The 21930-nt window shown below is 42.2% G+C and overlaps 1 protein-coding gene across 1 annotated transcript in view; it reads right to left on the bottom strand.

The window, feature by feature from the left end:
• Positions 1 to 7245: 7245 nt before the first annotated feature.
• Positions 7246 to 21930, bottom strand: part of MBD2 (methyl-CpG binding domain protein 2) — a 66952-nt gene continuing 52267 nt past the window's right edge. The window contains exons 4-7 of the mRNA XM_026496337.4: positions 20733 to 20823; positions 19087 to 19267; positions 14456 to 14594; positions 7246 to 11018 (exon numbers count right to left, since the gene is read on the bottom strand). Coding sequence (XP_026352122.1) covers positions 14468 to 14594; positions 19087 to 19267; positions 20733 to 20823 — 399 coding nt within the window. The 3' untranslated portion in view covers positions 7246 to 11018; positions 14456 to 14467. The remainder of the gene's footprint in view (positions 11019 to 14455; positions 14595 to 19086; positions 19268 to 20732; positions 20824 to 21930) is intronic.

Raw genomic sequence — 21930 nt, 5'->3', positions numbered from 1 at the left:
GAGGGGGTACGGTGGGTCTGGAATGTGATGAGCTAGCTATGTGTCTCGCATTGTCGTTTATTATACCATAAGCTATCCTCTGGAAGTTCTGCTATGAATATAGCAGTAAGAACTGCTGTGCTTTTTTCGTGGAAATAAAAACAGACTGTAACAGGAAGCAAAGGCCCTATGCTGGAAGTGTTTGATCCATGTCACTTCTCTCTGCACTAATAGAAAGTTTAAGGCAGGGAGGTCATCATTGCAGAGATCAAACCTTTTTCTTGTGCGGCACCTTAATTAATGTGACTGCAAGAGTGACCCTGGGCTTATGCCCCATGTTTCCCCTTGTCATTTGTATCTTTACACATAGTTCTAAAGTAGTTGGATTGTTTGAAAGCACATCACTGGGTCAAACTGTTAACTATTTACTAAGTTCACTAATCCAGACAGCCAATTTTCTATTCTTTAACATCACCAGAGAAGACCAAGTCAGATGTCAGCACTGTTTCCTTCAGGAATTAACCAAAATCTGTCACCAACACCATCCAAGAAAACAAAGAAATGAGTCAGCCACCAAGGAAGGAAAGAAACTGAAAAGTGAAATTTACAATAAGGAAGATGCTACAGTAACAGAAGTTCCTCATTTGACCAACACCGACCAAGGTCGACCCAGAAAGTCTGCCTCTTCGCTGATAAATGAGAAAGGCAACATTGCCCTTTTCCAGACACATCAGCTGGATCTATTCTGTGCGTCAGCCATATGGTAGATGTTGCAACCAGAAAGCCCTCCTCTCCATATTTGTTTAATGCAAAGATAGCCAAAGAAATTCTCATCACTAAGGGTGAAATAGCTTAGTGTCTTTCTCAAAAGACAAGAAAGAGATCATTCAAAATACTTAATAAAGAGATGTTAAAATGAATATCGGGGTTAAGTTATGAATCCATAAGAATATCATTAAGATTCTAAGATAACGTCTTCCTCTTCCACAAAGATTGTGATGACCACGCAAACAGCATTTCCACATTAGAGTGGATTAGCCCAGAGGACAAAGATGATGTCTAACTCACCTGTAGTGTTTGGAGAGTAGTCTGTATTTTCATTATTGTATCCAGCACAATCCTGAGCATATATATTAAAGTGACCGGATGCAACTCGCTAAAGCAAAATACAGAATGATTAAAAACGGAGCAATTGATTCATATGTGTACCTGACTTACATTGAATTTAGAACTTGCCCATGTACAGAATACAAGGCTACTCTTTTGTTTGAGCCTCTCAATAATAAAAAAAATCCTTTAAGATGTGTTAAGATTTTTTAAAAAGCTATGTTGTGTTGCCTGTGTGGTTTAGTCGGTTAAGCGTCTGCCTTTGGCTCAGATCATGATCCCGGGATCCTGGGATGGAGCCTTGCGCAGGGCTCCCTGCTTAGTGGGGAGTCTGCTTCTCCCTCTCCCTCTGTGCTCCCCCTGCTTGTGCTCCCTCGTGCACACTCTCTCTCTCTGTCAAATAAGGAAATAAAATCTGAAAAACAAAAGATACGCTAAGATCATCAAGTTTTGTTATTGAAACAGTGGAGTAATGCCCTTCAACCGATGAATGGATAACAATGGATAAAACAAGCATTCATAGCAATAAAAGAATGAACCATGACTTATTCTCAAATGCGTTATGTTAAGTGAAGGAAGCTAGTCCCATAAAGTACACACTGTGTGATTCCATTCATATGACATTCTAGAAAAGACAAAGACTCTGGGGAATGGAGAACAGATCAGTGGCCCACAAGGGTTTATGGTAGCGAAGGGGTTGACAGCTAAGGGGTAGCACAAGGGAATGTGGGAGGATGGTGGTGATAGAACTTTCCCCTATCAATTATGGAGGCGGACATAGAACTATTCATCAGACAACACTCATAGGCCTGTACATCAAAAAGGCTGAATTTTAGTCCATATGATTTAAAAATAAATATTAAAAAAAAAAAACCCAGAGTGATATGTAATCCTTCGGGCATGCGGGAGCACTTTAGAATTCTCTACCCACCCACCCCCATTCACTTCTGTTGAGTAACATTTACCTGAGAGGCAAAATAAAATGCTCAGATATCCCCATAAAGCCTTCTTTTTTTAAGTCTCTTTCTTCACACCAAGGTTTCGGCACCATGGACAGTTGTGGGCGCTGTTCTGTGTCTTACAGGATTTTTAGCAGCATCCCTGTGCTCGCTCATTTGATGTCAGTAGTCTCTGCACCTCTCCCTTCTTTGTGGGAATCACAGATGTTTCAACATTGCCACGTGTCCTGGTGGAGGGAGCGGGGGAGGTGGGCAACGTTACTCCAGACTGAGAATCACTGCTTTAGACTAATGTTTAGAATCACCTTATAGAGTTGTGTATGTCAAACCATGTATAGCACACTGTATAGGAGATTTAGAGCTTTTGAGGGTAATTTCGACTATATATGTTTTCACTTTTTTTGATGACTTTGTAACCTCAGGACCCCCAGATATGACTCCATTCTGAGTTGGTTTACCACTTTTACTAGAGTCATAAGTTTAGAACCAAAAAACTCTAATATGATAGAGATAAAAGGATGGGTTTTTTAAAAGGTCTAAAAAGTATTAAATTAAAGGTAGGGAAGACCTATGACTTTGCAATTGCTGCAATAATTATTATTGCTGAAGTTTAATGGAGATTATTGCTTTTTCTTTGCAGGAGGCAAAGTGTTTGCAAGATTACTCGGTCTGTGGCCTTGTTATTTATTCTTCCACCATTTATTTGCTCCAGATTGAGAAAAAAGAAAGCAATTATGTCTTAACTATCTTATATAATTTGTGAAGAAAGAGCAGCAGAGAGATTCTCTTGCTTATTTTATGTGATGAGTGCAAGGAAGTAGTCCTGTGTAGTAATAAAAGTTGAAAAATAAGGTTTTAGCGGAATGGCACTAAACGCTAATTGCTCTCTAAGTATGATCATTCTAGAATACCTAAATATTGATTTGATTATCAACAGAACTTTGCTCAAGATCCTGGTAATAACCAAGTTAGTATCTGCTACCAAAATACTTAACACAAAGCATATGGTAAAGAATTTGGCCTTGATTAAAAAGGACTAGGGGCACCGAGGTGGCTCAGTTAATTAAGTGTCTGACTCTTGGTTTTGGCTCAGGTCATGCTCTCAGCGTTGTGAGATCAAGCTCCCACCCCTCCCCCACCACCCCACCTCTGTCAGGCTCTGTGCTCAATGCAGAATCTGCTTGGAATTCTCTCTCTCTCTGCTCCCCTCTGCCCCTCACCCCACTCTCTCTCTCTCTTTCTCTCTCTCTTTATCTCTCAAGTAAATAAATTTTAAAAATCTTTAAAAGAGTTCCTATTAAAAAAAAAAAAGGACTAACCGTGGACTTCAGCTTGTGGGAAGTAACTTATCCATACTTCATAAGGGTGTCTCTGTCTTAAGTAAGGGTTTTAGCTGGGGGTGTCCACAGGTAAGCTGTGTAGACCAAGGACAAGAGTGTCATCTGAGGAATTCAGACCTGGTCCAAAAGGATAGATACCCACTATAAATGTGACTCAGAACATCAAATAATCTAAAGGCATTTGAGAAAGACCTGGCAGCAATATTTAAAACGGCATGGGGCTGGAAAAGTTAGAGGCCGGGAGAGCAGAGAGAAGTCACTTTATTTTTTTTTTAAAGATTTTATTTATTTATTTGACAGAGAGATAGATAGCCAGCGAGAGAGGGAACACAAGCAGGGGGAGTGGGAGAGGAAGAAGCAGGCTCATAGCGGAGGAGCCTGATGTGGGGCTCGATCCCATAACGCCAGAATCACGCCCTGAGCAGACGCTTAACCGCTGTGCCACCCAGGCGCCCCCGGGAAGTCACTTTAGTAACCCAGACAGGGTTAACAAAAGTCTGGCATGAATAACTTAAGAAAAACAATAATGAGAAAGAAAACTTGACAGAACTCCCGGTGACTAATTGAACATTAGTGCGCAAAGCAAAGTCTAAATTTGGGCATGTACCAGTTAGCAATAGCTTAAAGAGAGAGAGACATTCATTCATTGCATGTTGGCATTATTGATTTAACAAAAAGCCCAGGGGAGGGATTATCAGAACTGGTCTAAGAATTTAACATTATCATGGCGAATCTGGGCTCTTGCTGGTTTTTCCGGTCCACCTTCCTTGCAGTGTTGGTTTTTCATCTTCAGATTTGTCTCTTCAAGGTCACATGATAGCTGCTGCTGATCTAAGCATCAGATTTAATTAGGAGCGTAAGGGAGGCACAGCACATCTGTGAATGGCTGGCGGCTTAACCAACCTCTGTGTCCGCCGCCGATGGTTCAATAAGGAAATGGAAAAGATAAGAGGTTTCCTTTTCTATTTGAGGATATGATCTAAGTTTAGGTGTAGACATCGGAATTAACAAGAGAGCGCACTAAGTGGACATGTTTGTGAAATTATATATTTCTTCCTTGTCACATTTCCCTCTTCCCCAAATTCCTCCCTATCAGGTAGGGATCCCCCATTATTTCCTCTTGCCTCTCTACTGGTCTTTAAGGATATGGCAGTGGGGCCTATAGGATTTCATTAAAAAAAAAAAAAAATAGACGAACAAAGATTGTGACTATTCCCTGAACGAATTTAAAGTTCCGGGAAAGCGGAACGTGTTTTGCTCACTGAGTCACTGTGTTTCCCCAGTGCCGCGTGTTAGGTGACTAATCCGTCCCTTCTCACAGCAGCTTCGGGAAAACTCAAATCTGGTTTGCTTCAAGGCAGCACCACAGTTTTTAAAAAATAACTGTTCTAGCTATACAGTGTGGTTTTTCTCATTTATAACATTATACTGAGTGACTCTGTTTTGGGAGACGCAGGGGAGGGAAAGAGAAAGATTTTCAAAGAAGGCATTCATGCTGACCATAAACAGCATTTTCTACCATGTTGCCATTTGTATCTTCCTCAATTTCCAAATGTTTCCATTTACACACAACTAGCTATTGTTGGGTCCCAGGACTTCCAGGATCAATCACGCTGCGATCAACAAGGCACTCGGACAGCTCACCATCCACCTTCCCCCCCCCTGCCCCCGACACACAAAACTCCCTGCTTTGGTTCTCTCTTGGTCCAAGGAGTATTTGCCCAGTCACCAAAATTCAGGGAAGCTCCTCAAAAAGCAGATTCTAATCCCCCAGAGTCACTGGGCTTGTTTTGAGGGAGAGGGCTGCTACCATTTGTGAAATGTGTACCATGTACCAGGCACTATGATATATATTCTCTATGGAGAATTTTATGGAAGCTATGGGCATGTTATTGCAAACCTTGCCATCCAATGGCAAGAAGAGGTTCTTCGACTCCAGGAAACATGAACCCCAGATGAGGAGTCCTGCACTGAAGTAGTGGTCTCAAAATTCCTTTAATAATAAACCCTCTCTGGGGTGCCTAGGTGTCCCACTGGGATAAGCGTCTGCCTTCGACGCTGGTCATGATCTCAGGGTCCTGGGATCGAGCCGAGCATCGGGTTCCTTGCTCAGCAGGGAGCCTACTTCTCCCTCTCCCTCTGCCCCCCCTCCACTTGTGCTCTCTCTCTGACAAATAAATATTTCTTAAAAATTTAAATACTAAACCCTTTCTGGGGCACCTGCGTGGCTCAGTCCATTAAGCATCTGACTGTTGGTTTCAGCTCAGATCATAATCTCATGGGTCATGATCTCATGGGTTATGGAATCGAGCCCCGCATAGGGCCCCGTGCCCCGCCCCCACGCTGTGGGGAGTCTGCTTGAGATTCTCTCCCTCTGTCCCTCCCCCCCTGCACACACTCTCTCTCCAAAATAAATAAACCTTTAAAAAAATAATAATCCCTTTCAAAAACAAAAGCACATATCCCAATTATTACCAGATATTTACTTATAAATTTCATACGTGTACTACTCTAATAGAATATGCGTATAATAAAACACGCAAAAACTTAGACATCAAAAGGATGAAATGCAAACAAGTATCAAAAGTCAGATATTTTTCCCACCCCTGCTGAACGCTTTCATTCATGCCCTAGAGGCATGTGTAGACACATCCCACTTCAAACCCCTTGCCCCAGGGTCTACGGTCCGGTCTCATCTTACTGCTGGACTTGGCACAGCACTGAGCTTATGATGCAAAAAGTTGAATGTACTACAGCAGAAAGAAAATGCTAACCCCCCGGAGAAAAATAACTCCCAACATTCTGTGACAAAGTAAGAAACTGCACCTGTTCCAGCTCTTATAAAAGAGAAGCAATCCTAGTAAAGATTGCTCAGCAGAAGAGATCAATGGGAAAGCTTGGACTATTCCCACATAAAAGAAGCAGGTGTCCTATAAAAAAGCCCTCTGCCCTATATAAGCTTTCAGGCCACAGTCACACTGTACTTAATAAACCAAACTGTGTTGTTCTCCGTCACAGAAAGAAATGCAGCTTGAAACCCGTGAGGAAGAGCATTGGAAGGTTGCAGGGCATTCTAGAAACAGAAGACCTCTGCGTATGAGCTCCCTTCTCCACACCTTTCTGGTCTGAGTAAGTCATTTAACTTATCTGCTTCTTAGACTCAACTCTTAAAGGGGGATAACATGCGCATATAACATAGTTTAAATGTAAGCTAAAATTCAAACATGACATTAATGGGGTGAAAGTGTTCTATAAATTATGAGATGCTATATAAATGAAATAAAAACTTGTCTTCCTGCTATAAAAACAAAAGCTGAGTAATTGACAAAATAACTTCCAAATATATGCTCTTGTAGAGAACTCAGTGTGTAAGTTAGACTTTTGAAGTCCACCCCAGACCCTTTGAGACATGCAGATTTATAGCTCACTGTTCCCGTTCCCAATCCCACAGCTATTCCCAGCGAATCCTGTTGGAAGTGACTGATGGGACCGCCATCATGCAGCTGGAACTTCAGTAGAGGCCACTGGAGTGTATTTTGTGCAGAGGTCACATCTGCATCCCAGGGTGAAGGCAGGCAGGATGGGGGAGCTGTGACAGCTCTGGTGGGGGCTTCGAGGCTACGGCCTCACAAGGTCTAGTGTGGCCTCCCTCTGCTTCTGTGGAGAAGCTTTCAGTCCTTTCTGCTCAGTAGACAGACCCACCTATGATGAAGCAACTGTCTCGGCAAATGAAAGTAATGTCACTGAATAAGCTCCAAACGCTTTGGGAACCTAAACCCCCATCGAAAGCCCCTTGTGTCCAGGAAGCATGGGCCATAGTCCTTCGTGGATTAAGTCATTGAAAATGACTTACACAAACATTTTTAAAGCTTCAAAATTTATTGCTGTACATTTTCGCATAGCATTTACTATGGAAATACTAATAGTGCAAATATTTATTTTGGACTTCGTAGCATTTGAGAGATCACAAAGCTTTTTGATATCTTTTGCAATCATTTACGAAGATCTATATTATTCAACTTATCTTTAAAATTCAAACAAGTCATCTTATACTCAGAGAGATTACATAATGCTTTCTAGATCTCTTTTCTAGAACAAAGCCACCAGTGGCACTCCACTCCTTGATAATACATACGTCTCGCAACACCTGTCCAACTGCAAGACTCTGTTCATTTACAAATTCATTCAACAAATATTTATTGACAAAACTGTTTATGTGCTGGGCACTGTGCTAGGCTCTGGGGACATTAAGATGAAAAGATGCAATTTCTGCTTTCACGGTGCTTACAGTCTAAAAGTAGAAACAGACATGCAAACAAATTTACAATACAATACAGTAAAGTGCTTCCATGGAGGTATTTACAAAGTGCAGCGGGGACTTGGAAGAGGGAAGAACATCTGCCTGGAGAAATCAGGGACAGCTTCACAGAGGAGGTAGTCACTGAGCTGAGACTTGACCAGTAACCGGGAATTTGCTGTGTAGACAGGCGGGCAAAGGGAATGACAGGTGCAAAGACACAGAGGCCCAAGGGGCACTTCGAAGGACCGAGTGATGCGGTTTTTCTTGAGCTGTAGGTGCAATGGGGACAGTGGCAGGATGAGCCAGACAAACAGGCGGGTATCAGATCACGAAGAGCCTTTGCATCATTCATCCGTTTATTCAACAAACATTTATTAAGTGCTCACTACGTGCCAGGCACTAGGCTAAGTGCTGGGGTTGTAACAGGGAACAAGACAGACATATCCTCGCTCTCGTGGAGCTTACATTCTAGTAGAGAGATAGACAAAAAGTTAACAAATAAATACAGATTTAGAAGACTTCTACAAAGGAAATAAACAGAGTGCTGAGGCAGAAAATGAGTATTATGGGGGGTGGAGAGTAGTTACAGTTATTAGAAAAATGCCTCTTGGAAGTGACAAAACAGACACCTGCAGGGGTCATAACAATAGCAAGTCCCAACGGGAGCACTCACAGTGCACCAGGCACTGGGCTAAACACTTTATAAACAGTATCTCACTTAGTCCTCACGACAACTCTATGAGGTAGGTATTATTATTCCTATTTCACTGAGGAGGAACAGGCTCAAAGAGATTAAGTAACCTGACAAGTCACACAAATGGCAAAATCAAGGTTCAAACACAGGTTCTCTTCATTGCAAAGTGCTCGCTCTTAAAAAATTACTCTTGAAACAATTCTTAAAGATTACACAGAAAAGTGAGAAATTTTGAGTATGGAAATGACATGGTCACATTTGCTTTGAGGACCATTCTGATGACTATATGGAAGAGAAAAGGGAGAGAGAGAGAAGGCAAAGGGAAAGAGGGAAGGAAGGAAGGAAGGAAGGAAGGAAGGAAGGAAGGAAGGAAGGGAGGGAGGGAGGGAGGGAGGGAGGGAGGGAGGGAGGGAGGGAGGGAGGGAGGCCCTGAAAGTCCAGAGGAGAGGAAAGGAGGTTGTAGGAAGGCAGTGGTTGCAGGAATGGAGAAGAGGTATGGGTGTGAGAAGTGCATTTAGTAGTTCTAACAGGACTGATGGGACAGTGGAGGCAAGGGAGAGTAGCATCTGGAATCACTCATGGGCGTCTGCCATGAGCAATTTGATCAGATTATTTGCTTTTACCCTAGTTAGGGGATACAAGATGGTGGTAGATTTGGGAGATAAGATAATGAATTTAATTCTGGACGCGTCGTCCTGTGGGTATCTTGGGAACACCTGGATTTATGGGATGGTCCCAGTTGGACACCATGTAATGGCTTTCATACCTTGTTCTCTACCTGAGCAAAGTATATAAGAACAAAAATCAAAGTTGTATATGTGTGTACATTGTGTTTTTGCTTTTACAAAAGCTGTTTATAAAAGCATGTAAATCTTGGTTGGATAGCTTTGTAAAAAGAACATATGATCACCAAGGTGAAGTTACCCCAAGCTTGATTACAAAAGAGAACTCATGGACTTGGGGGAAGTCTAAGAAAAGCCTTTGGACATCCATTCTAAGTAGTCACACTACTTACAGTCACACTACTTAAAAAGAAATCAGTATTAACTTCCCACTGCCAGCCCCGCTGGGGCAGTTTGATGGGTCCAGAGCAGGCCTCCTTGGCCAATGGTCTGCCCAGAGTCTGCAAGCATCCCTGCTCACTTGCCAGCGAGACCACTCTGAGGATACTAGTGGCCTAAGGCCCAGAGATCCAAGTTGAATATAGATCAGGAATTCCAAAAAGGTGTTATTTATGTAGTTTGGCATAAGGTCCAGAGAGACAACAGCCCCAACCTAGCCAGTTGTATTGCTCTATTTTCTTTCCCTTCCTCAGGAACAGCAAGGGTGCTGGAGGTAGCCGTAATAAAATGTACAGGTGACATTTACATGGAATTGGTCACACTGGTGACCACGTCAATTTCTGGGTCTAATTTTAGAACAACTCAGAGTGAAGAAGTACATAAACCCTTCCCATAGAATGATATTATTTCTCAAAATGTATTTAAATTTGTTTATGAACACTCCCTCCTTTCCTCAGATTAACTTAAGTATGTTTTGATTTTAAAACTCATTTAATAATGTGGTGCCAGTTTTAGTAATTAGGTATCAAGGAATTTGAGTGGGAATGAAGTTACACTTAAGAGTTTCAATAACAACAAAACGTTAATACTGTGGAGGCCGGGTACTGATTAGTAAAGTATTACAGTCTGGTTCATGAAGCAACTCTGTCTGGAAAGCTGCCTCTCTCTGTGGCAAAGGGTCTAACCCGCACCTGTTAACTTGTAGGGCCAGTGGACATTAGAAAATGCAAAGTGTCCTGGAAAAAAACGACAGACATGGACCTTCCAGTACCATCTGAAGGGCACTTGTGTACCTCACTCATGCCCAAGGGAAGAAAATGCTTTATTTTTATAGAACTAACAAAAGTACTCATCATGGGCAAGGAAGAAAAAACATCACACATGCTAGATGGCAACTTAAGAATTCAGGGGAAAGCGGGCGTGTTTCCACACTTTCCGGAGGCAAATTGCAAATGGATGAGCTATTCTCCACCACCTCCATTTGAAACCTAAGGCCCAGGGAGGACAGCTGACTGTAAATCAGGAATCCTAAGGGGGGCGGGGAGGGGAGGCTATTTATTACTATTTATTATGTGTGCTCTTTAACAGAAAGAATTCCAATCAGTCTGTGAATATAATCATTTATTTGTCTTTACAGTGATGATGGAAGAATGTACAGGTGTCCTCTTTCAATAAAGTATAAAAATCTGTTTATATACAGTGAAGTCACAATAATCTTTAATTGGGAGATTTATTCGGTACTCCTGATCGGTTCATATTAAAACAGGGGGGAAAACAAATATTTCACGTTAAGTGCTACATTTCCAGTAGATTGCACCTGGCATCAAAAGCTCAGCTTCATCTTAAGGGTCCTGCTTGATATTACAAAAGTCTAATTTTAAGTCCTAGGACTCAAAATAAACATCATTTTTTGAATAATAGATATATACATCAAAAATACATCTAAAAAGGCATTGGTTAGCGCTATTAAAAAGCTCTATGTGCTCGGGTACGTTTTTTCTTACAGGCAAAACCCAGTGGAAACGCTTTTGTTCAATTCTAGAAATTTGCTCTTGGGGAAAGTTGGTCGAAAGTTACCTGTAAGGAAAAACAAACAAACTTAAGTACTGCAATGATTTCTCAGGTGAGGTCAGCAGAAGCTTAATAAGTAGTTAGAAGCTTAATTTCACTTAGAACCATATTTTTAAAGCCTTAACAGTTACAGCACTTTGTACATAAAAAAAATATTCAATATATCCCCTCATTATTTCAAGTGCTTTAATAATAAATTTATATTCATTTCATTTTCAGAGAAATCATATGCACAACTTTGTATGCTAACACAAATATTTTCTACCTATAATTAATTAAACCTGTACAAAAAGAGAAATCATAGGGCATACAAATAAAAAAAGAAAACTGTAATAGCCAAATCCAAACATTTTTGAGAAAATTTAGGAAAACATCTACTAACCACGATGTATTTTCCTTCGGAGCATTTATGGGGGACAGATACGCACTGAGGCTTTATCATTATTTAGCCCGGCTGACGTGGTACGGTGCGACCACAGACACAACCATTTATATATCTGATCCCGTATCTCATTTGTAGCTAAATATTTTGACACCTTTGTTTTTACAGTTTCCATTTTCTTGCAAGCACTCCTAAAATTCTGATAACCCGGGTACCCCTCTATGATTGTAAAATTTTAACTAACACAGTAAATCTCAACCTGTTATTGAGGACCTACGTAAAACAAATCAATAAAGGCCCACGTTGCTAATAAGGAACGTGAGAGAAAGCCGTGGCATGAAGAGGCTGGCAGACCCAAACGGAACTACGCGGTACTGGCTCCATCTCCTACCAGCCATGGGAAGCTGGCCATGACCTACACCCTTCGGTGGAGCCACGTCCTATCCGTCCTACAGGTTATTATGAACACCTAATTAAGTCAAGCGGCAGTGCTCTGGCTTATAAAAGACTTTAGGTGTAGACGGGGCTAAAAGAGTCAAGCAGGCGAATTTAATTTTGATAACGAAGAAGTGCTTCTGATTCTTCCACAACCTTCAAGCCTACTAGCCTGGTCTAATAAAACCATTCTCCAGTTTAGAATGTGATACACATACTATGAATCTCTCTCTACCCAACACAGCAAAATAATGGCTCTTTAAAGTATATATTAAAACTCCAATCACTCAACATTCATTATTTTGTTCCCACCATTAGCCACCTCCGTGCCAGGCAGTGAGCGAAGCCGGCTTCTACGGGAGCGAAGTGCCTAGTCCCTAACACCCACGCTTGCTCACATCAGTCAGGGTGCTGCCTTGACATCCCCCCGCAAAGCCATCTGCGGAGTAAGCAAGGGTCTGGTAAAGCCTCGGTTAGATGACCCCTGATTATCTTAAACTGTCTTCAGGAGAAAAGCCTGAGAAACAACAAAAAGCTAAACAGCTCTGAAGAAGAGGAGGGCTTTCCCAGCGTGGGTTCCGGGGCAGCACACACACAGCCATCCCAAGGGCCACCCCGCGCTCCAGAGACAGCGTGGCTGAAGGCCTCAGACAAAAGAAACACACTTCAGGCTTCCCTCCGACTTGACACATACCAAGCACACTAGTCAGAGCCCATAAAACGCATCCTTGCCAGAGCAGAAAACAAGATTCAAGATCAACACGGCCTCTTCCTGTGCTCAGTAAGGGGGAAAAAAAACCTTAAAATCGCCTGAACTAGATCCCAACAGTCCCGTGTGTTCAGGAAACGGTCACAAGATGGTGACGCTTCACTGAATGGGCAACGCAAGGCATTAAAATTACTACCTGATTTCTTGTCCCTGCGGCACGAGCTGCTCCCCGAATTCGCACAGAGGCGCTGACGGGAAGGGAGCGTTGTGTGGACGCGGCCTCTCCGCACACAGCACCCTGTCTGTGCCCGTACCAAACAGGCCCCCGGCCATCCCCCGGGGCTCCAGTGAAAAACCTGGAGTCACCCCGCCACTCTCTCCCCGTCACTTCCAATCACTCACCTGATCGATTTCATTCTTTCTCCAGCACATTTCAAATGGACCTTTGCTTTACCTCTTTTTCTCTGTACCCACTGACAACACCCTCGTGAAGCCACTGCCTCTCGCTGCCAGCCTACAGCAGTCTCCTCACTGGTCACCCCGCTTCCAGGCTCTCCCTGCTCCCATCCTCTGTGGCGGGGGGGCGGGCAGCCGCAAGGATCTCATATGCATAAGCACATCTGATCACCTTCCTCAGCCAGCGGTGGATTCCCACGGCTTTGATATTAGCCAGCAAGCCAGGAGGCGAGGCATGATGAGACTGACTCTTCACATTCTTCAACCCTCCCCAGGTTACATTCCAACTGGGAAGATCTCTTCTTTGTTCCCTAAAGGCATCAACTTCTCCTTGGTGTTTCTTTTGATGGGAACACTTTTTACCCAAACTTTGGCCTACTGCGGCTTGCCCTTGAGGCTCAACGTAAACGTAACCTCCTCAGAGAGGCTTTGGTGACCCTTCACATCATATCGGCTCCCCTGCCATCGGCGGGCACTTTTTCTTTTCCTTTGTAGCACTTATCCCAGTTGGTAATTATGGAGTTATGTGAGCATCTGGTTAATACAACTATAGGGCAAGTTCTACGAGCATAGGGACTGTGTGATTGTGGCCACCACTGTGTCCCCAGGACTAGCACCGAATGCAAGAACGACTAGTGGGCAGGTCCCCAGACTGAAAGGGACAGGGAGGCCAGGTTCCAAAACACTAGGAGTTAGGACTCTAATTCACTCTGTTCATTCTCCCTCTGTCTCTCTTTCTCTCCCTGACACCCCTCCGTTTTGGCTTCAAAGGGCACAAATAAAGAATCGGCATATGGGGGGCACAAAGTAAGACAGACCTGCCAAAACAAAGCAGGATGGCAGCTGGAAAGCAAGGTGCCCCACGAGCCCTTGGGGACTTGACCTCAACCACCTGAAGACAGAATACAGCCATCAGGACAGAGCCTATGGCACTCACGTGAGCTCACAATAGAGTCCACGTTTGTATGTTATAAGGTAAGTTATTTAATGTCTTTGAAAATGCCCTTGCCATTCTTTCTGCATTAAGCCTGTGCTAGAGAGAACCTAGAAAAAGAGGGGAACTTTGCCTACTTTACAGCCGTAATTTTAAAGGGGGGACACCAGACCCCAGAAAGATCGCGTGGTGGGGACGACAGCCACCTTCCTCTCCTGCAGCCACTGCCCTACCTGGCAGAGCCTTTATCTCTTCCCCTGATTGTTTCTAACGCCACCTTGCAGGTTTTCCACCAGGCATTAAAGAAGGAGGTTAGATCCCTTGCAAGTGGCTGCAGGGTGTGGACGTCTTCACATCAAGAGGACAAAAGGATCGGATTCTCAAATAGAGAGGAGGTCACACAGCAGTCCGTGCCCCCTCCACAGAGGAGAGGCTCTTTTATGTTCTGCTGAGTCAGGCTACAAAGGGCAAACGCAAGAAAATAAAACACCTTCCGCTGCAAGTCTCTCTCTCTGCTCTCAGTTTACCTGATCATATTCTTAGGCTTCATCTCCACTGTCCACTTCAATATCCATCTCTTCTGTATCAGCAGCTCGAGACAAGATGTCTGCCATCAGGGCTTCTTCCAATTTTTTGCGTACTTGCTGTACTCGCTCTTCCTGTTTCCTTTTATAAAACAGAGTAAATGCACTGATAATCTGGCAAGTAATGGAAACATGCAGCTGGTACTACAGTTTATCTTTAGTTCAAAATCATGAAAACTCCTGAGAAGAACACATTTCCTTCTCCTTAGACTTTGCAAGACTTTCTTCTACGCCCACAAAACCAAACTGCACAGGAGGCGAGCCTTGCCAAAAAGAGGAATATTCAGACAGGCAGGTATCCCACACTTCACAGATAATTCTGGTAGGAGTAGATTTATTTCAGTGACTTTTTGTTCAACTGCAAAAATTTCAAGTATGTGAAGATTTGGGGTTATTGCTATAATGGATATTAGAAATAACTTGAAAGCAGGGACAAAAGAAAGAAATTATATGGAAAATTAAGAAGAGATTTTTTTCAACAAAGCAGAGAGTGGAGGAAGTGGGGAGCATGACTGAGTTTGGCATTCTATGGCTATGTTAGGGGAAAGACAGACGGAGCTCTCTCCCGGGTTCCCAGTCCTACTGGCAGCAGGCCACCATGAAGAAGCCAAGAGCACATGATCCTATGTACCAAGGAGAGAAACTGAACAGCATCTCTTTGAGATGAGCTGAGTAGTTAAGAACATGCCACAAGTTTCTCTGTGTCTTGGGGATTGCAGTGGAAGCTCAAAAGTGAAAGTTAATAATGCCAAGTCATTAAAAAAAAAAAAAAAAAAAGAGGTTCTGAACCATTTGATGGGAAACAAAGCACAGGAAGAAAGCCTATTGGTAAACTTTGTTTAAAAATCAGAAAAAAATTCAGAGTCACTCCCTGACAGTACAAGAGAGGGATTCCTAAAATAGTTCTAATGAGACAAGATGGTAAATAGCAATTCATATCCAGAGCCAAGGGGGAAGGCCAAGAAACAGAAGAGACAGGAGAACACTGGAAAGTAAGAATCTTAGGAAAAAACAAGAAAGGGAAAGAAGCAAAGGTACAGGTGGAAGGGTTGGCCCTGACTAGAAAGCGGGACAAATCATCCCCTGAGACCAGAGGTTAGGATGGATGCAGAGTGGGAAATGGAACAGCCCAGTAACAAGTAAGAGACACAACAAGGACTACTGAGGGCTCCACAGTGGGGGAAACAAAAGTGATTTTCTCTCTCAATATTGAGGAAAACAAAGTGCAGCACTGCCTCGAACCTGGGAACACGGAAGGGTAGAAGGGCAATGTTCTGGAAGTTGATGCTAAGATCCACTGAGTCTGTACTTCTTGTGTCCTCAACCACTTGTAAAGTTACATTTACTAGATTCCAGCTGATACGTCTATCTCATGAGACTATATTCAAAGTGAGAAGCTAACATAAACTGTCCAGCTGCAAACGCTTTAGATGTCCTCTTTACCAAAGTCTAAAACAACACAAGGAGTTAAAAGGTACAGGCTTCCACTTTTTAATTGAATTTTCACAAAGACGGAGGCTGTCACTGAGATAGCCTGAGCTCTCTGTCATATTACAAGAAACTGGAGTTGAACAGATTTTCATGTAGTTGGAGCAGGGTCAAGAAGAACACAGTGTTTATTTCTTACATAGTTAGTCAGTCTTGCCTCTGGCCTCGTGACTCAAGGTTTATGACAAATGCCATATCAGTCTCATTAGCAATCTCTCACTCCTAGTAAGAGAGTATGAGAATCTGCACAAGTGCCCTAGAGTAATGCCGTTAGGAAGAAAATAGAGCAAATGGTGCTTCTGGCTGGAGAGGTATATCTTAAACTCTAATGTTTGCCTTGATTCTCTTTTGTCTTGAGCATTACTTCCCATATTTATGTAAGCTGAAATTAAAGCATTTGCCCTTTGTGGCAGGCAGAATTCTAATATAGTCCCTGGCCCTGGATAGACTCCTTGTATAATTCCACACACCGCCCCCCCTCTCCTTAAGGGCAGGCAGAACTTGTGAATGGGCTGGGATATCCCTCCATGACTAGGTTACTAATCAATGGACCTTGAGTTAATCAAAAGAGATTATCCCACAGGGCCTGACCTAATAAGAAAAACTCTTAAAAGGGTTTAGATATGCCCTTCCTAAAAGAAGTTGGAGAGGGAATGTGGAGGGGACCTCAGGGCAAGGAACTGCTATCCACCTCTAAAGGCTGGGAACAGCCCTATCCCACATCCAGCAAGATACCCAGAGGCCCCAGTCCTACAACTAAAAGGAAACAAATTCTGCAACAGTCATAGGAGCTTGAAAGAGGACCCTGTGCTCCAGAAGGGAATGCAGTCCAATCGACACTTTGGTTTCAGCCTCGTAAGACCCTGGGCAAAGAATCCAGTCACATCTGGCCCAGGCTTCTGGCCTATGGAACTGTGAGTGGTTGGGTGTTGCTTTAGGCTGTTAAGTTTGTGAGAACTTGTTACTTGTATTAAAAAACAAATACAGGGGCACCTGGATGGCTCAGTCACTTAAGTGACGAACTCTTGATTTGAGCTCAGGTCTTGATCTTAGGCTGTGAGATCAAGCCCCACCTCCGGCTCTGAGCTCAGCAGGGAGTCTGCTTGGGATTCCCTCCCTCTACCTCTCCCCTGTTCTCTTGAGTGTGTGCTCTCTCTCTCTCTAAAATAAAAAATTTCTAAAAAAAAAAAAGAAAGAAAGAAAGAAAAAAGAAAACAAATACAGGGGGTGCCTATGTGGCTCAGTCGGTTAAGAGTGTGACTCAATCTCAGCTCAGATCTTGATCTCAGGGTCATGAGTCCAAGCCCCACCTTGGGCTCCATACTGGGCATGGAGACTATTAAAAAAAACAAAACAAAAAAAACCCCAAATACATCCACGGGTGAAAATATTATCAAATATGATGAAAAAAATATGTACTTAATATTGAGATCTTTAGTTAAAGGTTTAATATAAAGATAATACTGGCTGCACAATTACAGAAAGGGTAACAATTCCATTTGCAGCGATTTATTTTGAACCTGCACTAATTCAACAAGAAATGTTTGCTTAATAATTTCTGTTATGACAATGAAATCAAATGGACAATTTGTTAAACAAGTTTACCTTAAAAGGAAATCATGCAGATCTGGCTTTGAGATAGTTTCCTGTACTATCAAAAGATCTGCTATTGAAGCCATCAGCATTCCCATGACATCACTCAGAGGCCCTCAGTCAACACCATGATGCCCTGGCAGAACGCCTGCTGATTAACTGGGTATTCATTCCAAGACAGGTAAGAACTTGTCTCCAGAGGAATTTCCTTCCTCGAGGGTAAAAATAATCCAAAGAGCAAGCTGATTCCTCCCTTGATTTTACATTTTGTTTTTCTTTAAAAATAAAGCTGATCATGAATTCCTACAATCAATACACATGAATGGAACTTTGAGCCATGTTACATCTTTGCAAAAGGAACTACTTTAAAACCCAGGAAGGGCCTTCCAATTACAAACCTAGCTAGACTCATTCATTTAAAAACATTTTCATGCCAACTTTTATGGATTTAGAAAAAAAGCATAAACATAAAACATATTTTTAAATTATATGATTCAAAAGTGCCACCTGCTGGTTTTGTCTAGGAATAATACTCCACAAAAACCTGATTTAACATTCAGAGGGTAGAAATAGTGAAGTATACACACTGTCCTATTTTTAAAGAAAATACAATACACTACAGTCTCGTTATAAGGTAATGATACTCAAGTTCATAAATCCCATATAAGAATTTCTTTCTGGTCTTAATATCCAAAATAGTTTGCTTCTTCTGAGCAATGGTTTGCTTATATTTTTCTAGGCATTATCAATCTGAGTTGTACGTTTTCTTTTCACTATTTGGAGCTAAAAACCTAATTTGTAGCCCAGTCTTAGAAAGCAGAAGATGTTAAGAGATGCAGCTTATGCCCTCTCCTTACTCCTGACTCTGTTTTATTGCTTTATGCTTTTCCCTTTGCTTGATCTTTGCCATTTGCTTCTCATCTGGCTTTACCGTGTGTGTGTGTGTGTGTGTGTGTGTGTGTGTGTGTGTGTGTGTAGCCACCTTAAATTTTTACTTGAAACAAGATGAAGCAGAGCTAAACAAATCTCTAAACTGAGTTTAGGAGAGTAAACATAATCAAGATAAGCATACTGAACTCTAAAAACACAACTCAGCTTAAAGCAGCATGGCTGTGATCTGCTTTAAAGAGAGATTGGTTTGCAGACAAACCAATGCAGGAAGCAATCACAAAAGGCATCACTGAATGAGAGGGATTCTTTAGAGCAGAAAGGCAGAACTCCAAAGTGCAAAAGACACTCAATAACAATGTGGAGAGAGTACAACTGATGGGTCCTTCGGATACAACCATGATGCTTCCACCTTTTTCCAAGCACGTATTTGTTTTAAGCGTTCTATATCACCTTCTGTTAATTTCACAAAAGATCTAGTTAAAAAAAAATGTAACTTTCTGACTGATGCCTCACTTACTAGATGTGCCACAGAAAGGACGAGGCAGTATAAAATGTATCCAATGTAAAGGACAAGTTTTTGAAGTTATGTTAAATTGCCTTACCTAATGTCTTCATCTGTGACAATGAAAGCCTTGCAGAGGGGTTGAGATGTGTTCAGCCAAACAGCGGGGTTCTTTTCCACAGCAGCGGAGGAGACCTGCCCTGTGATTGGTGCAGAGCTGGTGTGCAGAGCACTGGCAACAGCAGATAAGAGGGTCTCATCATTACTACCTGGACCAACTCCTGCAATTAGAAATATATACCAGCTAAATTTTAGGAAATTTCTAGATGTGCTAAACAAATCTTACGTAACCTAAAACAACTGATATTTATGTTCGTTTGGGATCATATATTTAAAATTGACACAAGCCAAAGAAGTAAAAGATAATATCGTATCCACTTCATAGTTACTGTATACCAAAGAATTAATATTAAAAGAAATAGTAACAAGGCGCGCCTGGGTGGCGCAGTCAGTTAAGCATCTGACTCTTGGTTTCAGCTCAGGTGACGATCTCAGTGTCGTGGGATGGAGCCCCATGTGGGCTCCGAGCCCAGCGCAGAGTATGCTTCACTCTCTCTCCCTCTGCCCCTCCCCGCCAAAATAAATAAATAAATCTTAAGGAAAAAAATTGCAACAAAATGGCCGAGCACTTTAATAAAACTTTAACACAACTTCAACATTCTCCAAGGTACGAAGCTTTTTAAAGTTGGCTACATTTCCTCAAGCAAGGTCACTTATTTTAATGATCTAAATGCGTTCTAAAGTCGCCTTATACCCAAGTTTCCCTATTAATGTATCCCTGGAGTCCTAGAATAGTTTCTTTTGTAGGTTTTAACATTAATTTCTAGCAATATCTCAACACTTTTGTTTTGGGACTTCAAAGGAAAAGCCAATGCAAGCATGCTCTACCTGCAGCTTTCACATCTTTTTCAAACACCAAACAAAATATCCAAGTTAATAGAATTAATAATTGCACACCTTGATTACTTACAGGAGACTGGCAACATGACCACATTTAAACGCACTGCTTAAAGTCCTAAACTTATTAAACCAGTTAAAGCAATAATTTTCAAGAACACAGGGGGATGACACAATGTTCTAACCGTCAGTGAGGAGAATTTTTGAGCAATCCACACTATCAACATTTAGAAGCCGAAGTACTAATGCTTGAAAAATAATGCTTCTCTAGAATTGGAATTAACATGTGCTATGACAGGCACACTAGGTAACTGAGTTCTACACCCCACACCCCACTTGCTGCTGTTACTGGACCAAGGTGCGCCTGTTCCCACGGCTACAGGCAGCAGCAGTCTGTGCAGGGACAGGCAGAAGAGTTGTTAGCTGTTCTTTTGGTAAGAGGAAGAGTGGAAGAGCAAGTGCTGGAGCCAGATGCCGCTTTGAGCAGGAAGCTCGAGAAATGCCACCACTCAGCTGCATTTGGTTCTAAAGGCAGCACATGGGTTGATTATTATGATGAACCTAACCTAAAGCCAAAATTTTTAAACAGAAAAAAATCCGAAACATCCCTGCAACACACAAGCTTTTCAGATACATTTTCCCTCGGTTTAATAAAACACAAAAGGGAGGTCATCCAGCCAGGCATACAATCCCCCAATGTAAAGACACTGTCTTCTTCATTTCTGACTCCGCAGCGTCTAACATAGCCTGGCATACAGCGGGTACTGCTCAACTGGATTTTGATAATACCTTGAAGACCTTTAGGTAGTTCCATGGTTTTTATAATTTGTTCTGTTACATCTGATGCACTAAGTCCTTGTAGCCTCTTCTCCCAGAAAAGCTGTAAGGCAAAACATCACTGTTAATATACATTCTTGGAACAAGAAAGTAGCGCATCAATGCTGCTGAATGATGAAATTGAAATCATTTTGAAAGTTTCCTAATTTCCCCATTTTTTTCCTTACAGATACTAAATGACACTCCAAATATGAATTATTTCAGCACATCGTAATTCCTTCAAATGATATTAATCAAAAAATGTTTTCTTATTTTATGCAATCTACTCAGTTGTTACAGCAGGTCAGATTTTTACATGCTATATACTACTACATATAGTACTTCCTAAGGTATCTTCCAAAGAATGTAACTTGAATGCTTAAAGATTCATTTGGTATGAAAATTTAATGTTATAATTTATCAGGGAAAAGAAAACAAATTATATTACGCAATACCCCTTTATACCATTAGGGAAAGAGCTCCTCCACCTGTGTGATTTTTCCACAATACTGAAGGATAGCCCTTTGGCATACTTTTAAGGGGTAAAGAGCCAGTTTTAATGGAAACGTTTCTAAAACGTTTTGCATACTTCCTTGCTCTTTAAAAAGGGTGTCCCGTTCATGGGCAACTTTCCCCCTGTTGTGCAGAGCCCAGGTCACCTTAGTCACTCGGCAGCCCTGCATCCTCATTCTGGGCATGAGTCAGCACACTGAAGGCTCCTCATACTCCATGGGGCCACTGAGGAATGCTATTGCTTAGTCAAACACTGAAGGGTCCAAGACAGTTCTGCTGTTTGACTTTTATATCCTGTCTATACTTCATTTTCTCTCCGAGTTAGCTATTACTTCTCAATCACGTCATTCATCCGTTCCACATTTATTCACTGAGCTCCCACCAGGAGCTGCCCTGTGGACGCAGCCCTGGAGGAGACACACTGTGTCTTTGTCCTCAAACCTTATCTCGTTTCTAGGCTCTCTCTTATTTACTGCAGCCCCAAAACAAATACAGGAATTCCTTAGGACTCTGTATAACTGTTCGTAATCCCGGATACCTGGGGCCTGTCACAAGTAGGTACTGAAAAAATATTGGTACTGAAAAAAATATTGACTGCCTGAATATGGGAGGAACAGGACTCAGAATGAGGATCTTGAGGGACTCACAAACCCAAGCT

The sequence above is a fragment of the Ursus arctos genome, unplaced genomic scaffold (assembly GCF_023065955.2).
Source record: "Ursus arctos isolate Adak ecotype North America unplaced genomic scaffold, UrsArc2.0 scaffold_17, whole genome shotgun sequence".
Taxonomy (NCBI): Eukaryota; Metazoa; Chordata; class Mammalia; order Carnivora; family Ursidae; genus Ursus; species Ursus arctos.
The sequence above is the reverse complement of the archived record's forward strand: the minus strand, read 5'-3'. Positions and strand labels throughout refer to the sequence as shown.